Source organism: Anopheles maculipalpis, chromosome 2RL (assembly GCF_943734695.1).
Source record: "Anopheles maculipalpis chromosome 2RL, idAnoMacuDA_375_x, whole genome shotgun sequence".
Classification (NCBI taxonomy): Eukaryota; Metazoa; Arthropoda; class Insecta; order Diptera; family Culicidae; genus Anopheles; species Anopheles maculipalpis.
Genome location: NC_064871.1, coordinates 77,201,968 through 77,212,939, shown reverse-complemented (window position 1 = coordinate 77,212,939; position 10,972 = coordinate 77,201,968). Strand labels below are relative to the sequence as shown.

General features: G+C 48.9%; 3 protein-coding genes across 3 annotated transcripts in view; all 3 read right to left on the bottom strand.

Moving 5' to 3' along the window:
* LOC126568615 (uncharacterized) overlaps positions 1-8,976 on the bottom strand; it is a 383,782-nt gene extending 374,806 nt beyond the window's left edge. Inside the window, exon 1 of the mRNA XM_050225120.1 lies at positions 8,966-8,976. The gene's annotated coding sequence lies outside the window, so the exon portion shown is untranslated. The remainder of the gene's footprint in view (positions 1-8,965) is intronic.
* LOC126567507 (nucleolar protein 9) lies at positions 814-2,703 on the bottom strand. The gene has a single exon (XM_050223726.1). It carries the CDS (start codon positions 2,698-2,700, stop codon positions 814-816), a length of 1,887 nt encoding a protein of 628 aa, XP_050079683.1. The 5' UTR covers positions 2,701-2,703.
* On the bottom strand, positions 3,438-10,532 carry LOC126567506 (anaphase-promoting complex subunit 1). Its single transcript, XM_050223725.1, is given in 6 exon segments — positions 3,438-3,697; positions 3,700-3,892; positions 3,961-4,315; positions 4,604-8,794; positions 9,243-10,345; positions 10,412-10,532. Coding segments are annotated over 6 exon segments (6,126 nt in total). The 5' UTR covers positions 10,436-10,532.
* Positions 10,533-10,972: the final 440 nt, after the last annotated feature.

Sequence of the window (10,972 nt, the reverse complement as noted above, 5' to 3'; positions counted from 1 at the left end):
TTGATGAAAATTAAACAACGAGAAGGGTTCCCGCGTCTTTACCCCGACAACTGGTAGCTTCTTTCGGTATGTCGAGGGGTTGTCAAGGATTGCTACAATGCGCTCGACAGGGTGTCTAGACACGCATGTTTTTGGTTACTATGGGAATTTTATGACGAATATGTAAACATAGAACACTAACCTTAACCTCATGCACTGGAAAGAGTTTAGTGAACTGCAGTTCCTGTTCTATTTTGAGTATGTACAATAACGCTCACCTGTTGATTGTAGCGGACGGAAGGCTTAATATGGGTAACATACGCTCATTAAAAGTTAAAGTGGCAGAGGCGATAAACGCGCAAGTCTTCAAACCATGGGACCTGGGATTTTAATCTAGTTTCAATTTAACTAGACTAGGCTAAGATAGGAAAAGGGATGAAGCTTGAGTGGCGTTTAGTCAGATGAAGTGTTTTTTTTTAAGTGAGTGACACAGGAATTATTCCGGATTCGACAGAGAATTCTATTTCGGTTTTGAATCAGAAGTAAAATCAGTAGTACATTTCGGAGCAATCCGGAATTGAATCCAGAGTTTATATTGCATATTACTCCGGAGTCTATTATGGAATGAACTTCAGATTACTCCAGAGTAAGCTCCGGATTACACCGGAGTAAACTCCGGATTTTTCCGCAGTTGAATCTGGTTTTTATATGTCGGATACGGAGTAGATTCATGGATCGACTTAAAATGTCTTCCAAAGTCTGTATCGTGTAATGATTAAATTTATTTATTACAAAATTCTTGTAACAATAATATTCTCGTGCTAGTGACAATAATTAATTTGAACTTTCTAACTTTCTTTTCTTCCCACCCACCAGTTTGGTGAACAGCTGCGTAACCTTCACATCCCGCTTGATCAACACTCTCCACTGAGCCGGATTTTGCTTGTACGTTTCCACCAACAATCGCTTGTTAATCTTCGCCCCCCAAACCCTGTTGTTTAGCTGTGGCAAACATTCCTCCGCCAGCTCACGCACAATGCTTTCCCGCTGGGCCGGATTGCCAGCTTCGAACATGATCTCGACCACGCGCGACCCATTAATGTGTAGTGCCAGCCGTGAGTATTGACCCTCCAGATGACGGACCATCTTTTCGCGCGATTTTTCCCCCACAAACTTTGACTCGACAAATGCGTTTGCGATGAACGAACCGCGCTGATCCATGAATATCTCTGCCAACCGATCGTTCGGCATGCCGAGCAGTGCGGTAACGAATTTAATCGGTTTGGTGTAGAAAAGGATGGCCTGCAGGATGAGTGAACCGTGCATCAGGATGTTGGGTGGATCGCGTACCGGACCATCGGCCGGATGTAGACCAAGGACGGCCATAATTAATTTCTCCGTTGCAGATTCACCGCAGTGCAGTGCATCGAGTAGGAGTTTTACAAACTTGCCTTGTTGGCAGTTGAGTCGTCCACATGCTCGGGCCAATACGAGCAGTACCCCCGTGTGTCCCACGGACAGCAATTGTTCCAGGCTGTCCTCAAGCTCCGAAAAGATCAAATCCATTAGGTCCTTGTCAGTGGTATGGTCGATCAGTTTCTGTACCGCAAAGAGTCCTGCCTTGGATAAGGCCAGCTGTTGCACGTGACCCCGGAACAGCTTGACATAGAGTTTATTCTTCAAAAACTCAACCGGAGCTACAGCGATGCACATCTCCAGCAAGCGTACGATGGTGGGATTTGTGAAAACCGACGGCAAATTTGGTTGCGTTTCCGATTCCGGATCAAATTTCTTTTCCTTTGCACTAGCAAGAAACACTTCCTTGTAGATTTTGGTAAGGAGTTGCTTGAGTTGAACTGCATCGTTCGTTACTGCGACGGCTCGCAGCAAGTCCTGCAGCAACACCGACGACGCTTCCGTACTTGCGAAGTCGGAAAACTGAGGCCAAGACAGTAATCGCTCGCTGAACTCGTGCAACAACTTTTGCCACGCTTCCGGTACGGTCAGATGTTTTGTTTCGTTTCCTTCGATCGGTTTCTTCTCCGTAATACCGGCCAAATGCAGGATGATCTGTCTGATCGCGTGGCACGCGCTACCGTTCGCAACAAACTCCTCCAGATTGTTCATCAGAAATCTCGCCATTCGCTCGACAAACTTGCAACATCTCTCCCGATGCTCCTCACTGTACTCTTCCTGCAAACAGTACTCCACGCCCGGCCAGATGCACTTTTCGTTCCAACCTTCACCACCAAACTTCTGTTTTTTTTTCGAAATTTCCTCTTGCTCGTTCGCCGGATGCTTCTTTTGTAACGGTGCCACAGCTCGCAGTAACGCCGTGCTCAGCACACGCTGCAGCACGTGGGACGCAAACTTATCGCCGCAAAACACACGAAAGTTTTCCGCAAACAGATCCATCAGCGGGGCAAACGTTTCCTCGTCGGTGTACACGATCAGATTTTCCAACACCCGGCTACCGACCAGATTCATTGCGGTTCGGATTTCCTTCCCTTTGAGTTGACCCATCACATTGCTTGCCATTAGCTGCCGGTCCTCGGTTTCCTTGTCGCCGGTAATGTTGTCCAGTATTGCGGACAAGTATTTGAACTCATCCAGCTGCAGTTGGGATCCACGTTGGCCGTGTCGTTTCATTTTCTGCACAAATTTGCTGCGATTCCATTTTTTACCACGATGCGTGTTGGGTCTTTCGGTCGAGTCGTGCATGATTGTATAGTTTGATGCTGAAATTTGTGGAATATTCGCTTATAAATAGTGTAATTGTAACACACGCTGATTTTGGCCGGTAAACGTGCTTGTTTGTGATCCACCAAAAAGCGCACGCGGTTCGATAGTAAACATCAACAAACCCAACATGTGACAGTTGTGAGGCACAGTGTGCTATCCTTTGGTCTATACAAAATTTAAAAAAAACCTTATTTTTTATGAACGAAAGCGAGCAACATAACATGAACTATTGAATCAATTTTAATCTCAAATTTGAGCCAAGGAAGGGTTGAAACATGTTTTAATTTATTTTTTCTAATTTATTACGACTTTTACATTGTTTTCAAACACGTATATATGTCAAAAATACGAGGTGTTTTCCCCCAGATTGCACGACATGCACGAAAAACTATTTTTCAGCTTAAATCTCGATATAGGAATGCAAAATCTGACAAATGTGTTATCACGCGAGCGGACGTTATTTTTCTGTCAAGGAAGCTGATTGTGGTGACAGATAAAATTCAAGATTAGCCAACAGAATTATTTCCCTTTAGCCGTGTAATAATCCCTTGTCGTTCCAAAAAATCACCTACCCAATTTCACGTTTGTCCATGGCTTAACCCACTGTGCATGCCAAACCGGACGATACAGGGAAATGCAAATGATAGCGTGCGACGGGTCAACTTTACAGGTCGTTAAGCCAAGAAGAATAAGAAGATATTATTATGTAGTTGTATTTATACTACGTAATATATTTTCATCTCTTCGCTGAAAATGTATACAAACACAAACCAAGCCCCAACGCGTTCACTGCGAAACGGTCCGTACGACAAATCATACGTAACGATCAACTTGAGCAGGTTTAGCAGACGTTGACGGCGACAACGCACGAGATTCGGTTCCATCTCACTACTGTCCCGGAAACTTTCCTGTATTAACACTTCTTTCGGAACGTTAGCGTTGTGTAGATTCAGGCACTGACGAAAGTGATCTATAGTCTATGGCGATGAATATCCTGATCGTTCTGCTTCGAGATACGCTTCAACATTGACTGCAGCAAGCTGATAGACAGCAAGCCACGCGAACCCGGGATCTTGTAAGGCCAGCCACATTTGTCGAGCGCGACTGTCAGCAGCCGCAGCTGCCAGACATCTAACGATTTGTGCATCGCTTGTGGATCTTTTTGCATAATCTACGCAGTGGAGGAATGAAATTCATTAGCCGGGCGTTCCGATTCCACCAACATCCAAACATACATACCTGCGCTAGCCCTAGGTAGATCGGTAGTGCATGTAGGCGATCACCGAACGCACAATCCGTTACAAACTGCGCGTACAATTTCATGTAAGGATCCTTGTGTTCGGACCCATCGATGGGTTCTAGCAGACAGCGGAGTTTGCCTGTGCTGGGTGGTATGATCAGCTTTTGGGTTATGTTGACCACTTCCTGCTGTCCGACGAGCTTCAGCACATTCAGTGGCTCCAAGTGCCACAGGCTGTGGTTGTAGGAAACGGGATTTATATGATTCGTATTGAGACGCGTCGGGTCCTCCTGGTACGTCAAACAGCCGTTACGTTCCTTCACATCTACCCTTTTGTTCCTCTTGAGGATGCTCCTGGAAAGAGCACATATCAATGCAAAGAGCTAATTAGATTCTAATCTGGATGAAACTAAAGTGTTCTATAAAAAAATATTGTCATTCTTTTCCCAAAATGATCAGGACCTGGTTTGATGCTATATTAGTTTTATCCAAGCCTGTGGCAACAAAGTACCTGAAGAACGCCAACTTTTTCGCTTATGCATACACACCTGATAGTAGAAACAGCATCTCCAATATTCATTGCATTTCGTTAAGCTAACATCATATTCCAAATGCATTCTACTATATAACGATTGTACTTACTCTAGTATCTGCCAGTTATGCCGTCGATCGAAGCGAAACTGCCAAAAGTTTTCATCGCAGACCTCAATCCACGCGAGCGTATCCAGCTCTGGCAGTAGACACGGTGCAAGCTGTTCTACCGGTGCCTTCTCCTGCCCTACCACCGCGTACCGGATGCGGCACAGACACAACCGACCGGTGTCGATGCTGCGCGGGATGAAGATACGAGGCTCGATCGCCAGCACGTACAGGTGCCGGAACGCTTGCAGATGGTACCGGTTGTCGTTGCTGTAGGTGGGAAACTTCGGGAAAATGCTACACACCAGTGCAGCGATTGCGGTCGGTGTGCGTGAGAGCGTAAAGCGACCGCCACCAAGAAACAGAAAACCAAGTGCCATATGGATCGCCATATGCGAACCGTACGTAACCTGGAGTACACCGATGCGTGAGCGCAACATGCGGACGGCACGCAGCACTCGTATATCGCCCGTCCCGGCTAGTACCAGCGAAAGCGATAGCAGCAACACCATGCTACAGTTTTCGATCATCTGACGACCGACCGAGCGGGCAAACTTGGATGGTCGTTCCGGTACGCTCTTGTTAAACCGGTTACCCTGGTCGATAAAGTACAGCAGGTAGTGATCGAGCGTTTTGACGGCGGTAGAATCGGCTGTGCCGGCGAATCGCAAACCGATCGCGATCGCACTACCGCACATGACGCTACAGTATGCCTGCGAGTACAGAACCTGGTCCACTTTGGAAAGGTTGTTTTCGTGGGAGGCAGAAGCTGCAGACCCGCCGGCACTTGCATGCTCTGGCTCGTCGGCCGTCTGCTTATCCATCGATACGTCCTCCTCTTCTAGCGGTGATATGTTTTGTCGCAAGAGTTCCGGTATCTGTTGGTCTACCCAGGCGCTTGTGGCCTCGATGCGATTCCAGTGTATCAGATGGCGAGCGATAATGCGCAGCTGAAGTAGATCGGGCCGCACAAACTGCAGTATGTAGATGGTAGTCGGAGGTTTTAGCATCCGAGAGATGGCTTCATCCCCTGTCGCAAAGTACATTAGGCCGAGCGCAAGGGTAGCACCGGGTGCCGTGACATCCAAATTTACTGCCGGACCTTCCTTGATTTGGAACGAAGGTAGACGGTACTTCTCCTTCTGTGCACCGACCATCATGCGCCGGTTGCCACCGTTCATGTAATAGTCCAGCGTGTCGGTTAGGGTGAGATCGTGCAGCGAAGTCGAACTTTTGCCGAGACCGAGCGTTACGAGCCCAAGGGCGAGACCGGCAGTTAGGGAGTACGATTCACGCTCGACATAGTTTTCCATCTCGGGCCCAGGTGGACGACCGATCTCCTGCAGCAGTATTTCGACCATGTGTCGTTTTCCGGTGCCCTGGTAGAGTAGGCCTACGCCAAGTAGGGACGCTACCTGTAGATTCTGGGGTACGTCAAGCTCGACGGAGGTGGGCGGTAGTAACGCTTCCACGTGTATTGCAAGGAGACGAGTTGTGGCCAGATCACCCGTACCACGGTACGCAGCTGACAGGCCAAGAATTAGCCCAAGCCGTATCATTTCGTCCGAACGTAACATATACTCGAAGAGGCTAGGGATGGACAGTTTGCGAAGATGTCCCGAAAGACCGAGTGCCAACAGGAAGCCACCGTGCTCGGTGGAGGTATCGGTGCCGTGTGGTAGCAGACTAGAATTACTTGCACCGTGCCGATTGTTGGTAATCCAATTGGAGGTTAGGTGTGGCGTATCGGGACAGATACGTAAACCAGCCGCAACACCATTATGGAATGCGGGCCACAAGTTCATGTTGGCTGGGACTTCAATTTGCTGTATTTCGATCGTTGTTCCGCGGATGATATCACGCCCGGAAAGGCAAAGTCTTGGCACTGGCAAGGTTTGTGCTTCGCTCGGACGGCTTGAGCTGATGGTAAACATGCCACGTCCGATGGGAAGTGCCATAGTGCGCAGGCAGATCATATAGAGCCGTCGTTCCTGTTCCTCGAGAAATTCGTGATCGGGCACGTTTGGTGGCTGTGGAATGTTGATCTCGATGCGTAGCGAGCTGTTCAGGAACGTACGGACATCGTTTATGCGCCGATCGTCCCGGAAGCGTAGCTGCAGAAATTCATCATCCAACCCACCCATACCGTCCTCGTCACACCCTTGGCGCAGTGTTTCGTCCTTCTGCGAGCTGGATGCAGTTGCGCTACCAGGCACACCCACACTCCCGACTCCACTAGCGACGCCTACACCGCCCATACTGGCCGTACCGCATATTTCAATTTCGCTCATCTCATTCTGCCAGGCTTCAATCTCGTCATATTTCGGCAGCGATATGTTGCGCTCCTGTAGATTAGCTGCAGTCTTCAGATCGATATCCGGTACCCATTCCTGCAGTCCGCTTGATATACTATGGGTACGCAATTCAGGTCGCATCAGCAGCTCGTAACACATGGCCTGTAGTCCGTGCGTAAGATATTCACGGCATCCTTCGAGATAGTTTAAGATCACGTACCGGATAGCAATCGGCAGTTTGTTGAGCAGACTGCGAGTGTACCTACGTTCGACCAGAAACGCCAGAACCGTGTCCGCAGTACGTTCGAACCCGTTACGGGTTTGGGAGGTTCCTGCCGGATTCTGGATGCAGAGTGGGCGTTTGTCTTGCTGTTCGAAAAATTCACCCGACAGTACCGACTCAAAATGGCGGCGGACCCACCCGTTAGCCACCTGTACGCGATAGATAAATGCTATCAGCGTGCACATGTCGTAGCTAAAATCGTTAATACCGGGTCGGTAGCAAAACGGTGTGCCATCATTATCGCTCAGCAACATTTGCTCGAGGTAGTGAAACAGGTGTGGTGGATTCGCGTGGTTGGATTCACTGAGTCGGGTCAAGATGGTGGCGTCCGTTATCACACAGCTACAGTGCCGCCGATAACGGTCAATCAGCTCCGGGAAATCGATCCGATAGTGCTTCTGGTACGCGCCCAGGTTTGCATCGGCCGCAAGACAGTACAGGAAGTCGGCCAGCAACCGCAAATCGTCCTTTCGGCATACGTTCATTTTTAGATCTTCGTACAGAAGGTGAAATGCTTGCAGTATTTCCGGAATGTGCGGGTAAAGGCTTTGCAGTTCATGGTTTTGATATGGTCGTGCTCCACTGCCGCCGCCACCACCATCTACTGTCCCTTCCTGGCACGCGTACAACTGTGTAGCGTGAGCTACCAGAAACTCCCAATCAGCCGCCTGACCGTGCGAATTTTCTCCTCGGCGACGCTTTTTTGGCTCATCCGCACACACAGAGCTACCGGCAGCCGGCTGCTGCCCACCGGCAGCGGACACCTGATCATCCGCATCCGGCGGTCCAATCGGTCGACCCATCATCGTAAACAGCAGCGTCCGGAAAAGATCCCACTCTCGATGCGAACTCAGCCCGGCATGCGAACCTGGAGCATTGCGCGTTTTGTACCAATGGATCAGGAAATCGTGCACGGGTGCCTTTGGCAGACTCAGCCGCATCGCTTGCACACAGTTGCGCACTAGCTGCGATTCAGCTATGGGGCCCGGCGCCAACCGTACGTGTCGCTCATTGCCCAGTACCAGCGTAAAACGTATTCCGGTTGGATCACGCAATTTCACCACCGAACTAGTCTCGGCACCGGTTTGAGCGGCTATAGGTGCGGTACGCGACACACCCGCAGCCTGTCCGGGCTGATTGATTGGCCGCACGGGTGATAGAAGGTGCAGCGCTTCGCAAATGTTCCCATCCGCACCGGATACGTTCGGCAGGAGCGTGCTGCGACGCGGAAAACCTTCTAGCACCTGAGTCGAGGCAGGACGCACCGGTGCAAAGGAGGAATGTTTCCCCGGTGGTTTAACACCAAACGGACTTCCGACCGGGTCTTTACGGAAACAGTCGCTCTGAAGTCCGGTTACGTGTAACTTGCCGACAGCAATTGCGCCACTGTACAGCACCAACCGGCCAGTCGGCTCCAGCACAGCGATCATGTTGATATGGTCGAGCGAGACGGCAGAACGGGCCGGTAGTGTATGAGTGCACAGCACGGTTAAATTGGTTTCGTCGTACTGGAGCAGCGTTAAAAGGCAGGCACGTGCTTGCAGGAAGCAGATGTAACGATTTCCCACGAGATCGGTGTGCAAAAATGATTCTGATGCCATCTCTTCTTCGGTCGAGCTTATGGGAAGACAAAAGAGGTACAAGTTTTTAAATTAATGATGGAAATAACAATTATTTACAAATAATTAATTCTCTCTTACTCGCTCCCTACTTGGATTTGTTTCTTTTAACAATGCTTTTATGGTAGTCGTTCCAACAAGACCACAAACCAGTTTTAAAAACTCTCTCTTGGTTTGAACCCTAAAAGAGTTTTAAACACTTCATGCAATTCGAATACCGGACGCTTCCACAAAACATTTGAACCAGTTCCGACATGTAGGAGCAACCAATCCTTTCGGGACCGTTTGAACCGTTGGAACAGTTCCGGACGCGGTTCCGACGATATCTTTGGAAAGGAAACCGGAATCACACATACCGGAGCCGAATTGGAACCGTGGATGCGTTCCAGAAAACCCATCACTAGCTCGAGCTAAAAGTTGGTGGGTTGAGTAAATAAAACAATTACCTCCACATTGGAACGGACGCTCCGTTAACGGTCATCACGTACTCCAGCGAATACTGTGGCGCAAGCGAGGTGCTACGGTGTTCCTGCTGTTCGTGTGCATTAAAGTTCCCAAACAAACCGGGCATAAAATTCATCCTCGACGACAGAGTCGAACTGATGCCGTACGTATGCTCCTGGTTGACTGCTGTTGCGCCCAGCACCTTCGACATGGTGTTAGCTCGTTGCTCGGTGGAATGCGTTGATGTGAGATCTTCATCTGGTGTACCCGGAATGCTGTTACCGTCCTCCCGTTCCGACTCATCCGTATGTTCCACCGCTTCAATCTCTTCGTCGTAGGCAGGCCTCAACCGGTACACATAGTGTTTGCCGCTTAGTTCGCCGTACATCAGCACGAGCGAAACATGCTCGCTTGAAAAAACTACCCGATGGTGGGGACTATCCAGAAATCCATACTTATTTCCGGTGGCCAACAGGACGGGTTTCATCTCTTCTAGGGTGAAGTTTAGCGTAAACAGCCGTGGCCACGGTACACCCTCCTCCTGGTAGAACGATACCGAGCGGGATGCGTTACGCTCCAGCATAATACCATCCGGTATCATCCAGACTGCCGATACCGGACACTGTAGCATCGTATTGTACGTTTCGCCACCCTCCAGAAATACGTGCAACGTGTCTTTATCGATCACACAGATGGCACTACGGTTGGTGTTCGGTTTCAATGCCGGCGCCGTAACCGGCGTGATGAAGCGCTGCGGACAGAAGAAGGCGAACCGTATGGGAGTGGGGCATGTGAAGGTGATTTGGGGCTGCTCGTTCGTACCGTTGTTCTTATGCTGTGTCCACACCATCGTGTGACCCTGCACGTACAGCTCTTCCTCCATGCCATTAAAGACCGACGATAAGCTGTACTGCCCCTTCTCGGTGGGTTCCTCGCGCAATCGATAAAATTCAGCCGGTACATCGTCATCCGCCGAGATGCTTACGTTTTGCATGCTCTCCTGCAGCACCAAGTCTACTGGATCTCCGCCTAGCGTACGTTGCTCGTCTACATTTCGTTCTACATTTGACCCCGACACCACCCGACGGCCTCGTGGAAAGTATTCCTTAAAAAAAAATAGCATTGCAAAAGGAATATAAAATTGCTTGTACATCGGTTACTGCTCACTTACCAGCGGTTCCGTGGCGGTAATCATTGTTTCCTTTTTAACATCCAGATTTGCAAACTAATGGAACCGGCGTCGTCGACGGTGCTGGTAATGATGGAAACATAACCAAACACAAAACGACCGGCCCGGACAGCGGATACGTACGCGTAAATGGAGTTAATCGTATCAGAATCGCCTGCTTTTCGAGGGTAATAGAGGTGAATGTAGTCTCTTATAAACAAAAAACGAATTTTTCAAGGGCAATCATACTCAAACCGGTGAATACAATAGAATACCGGATATAACGGCTGTCTACAAAATCAAAAGATTTTAGACAGCGACGCGGGCCTACTGTTCTTGCATTCAGTCAATCTCCGACTTACTCGAGTTACGCAGATTCGTAAATACGCGATTTTCAAGTTTCAGCATGTTGGGTTTATTATACCAAATTAAGTTCTCCACTTGGGAATTGTCAAAAGTCATTATTTGCAACAAAAGTGCTGCAAATTATAAAAAAAACGGCAAATATCAGTAAAAAAGTGAAATACGAAAGAAATGTAACATAAACAAATACGTGTGGTAAAA

What these genes read in the sequence shown, in the direction of transcription:
- LOC126567507 (XM_050223726.1), bottom strand. Translation starts at nt 2,700, where the DNA reads ATGCACGACTCGACCGAAAGACCCAACACGCATCGTGGTAAAAAATGG.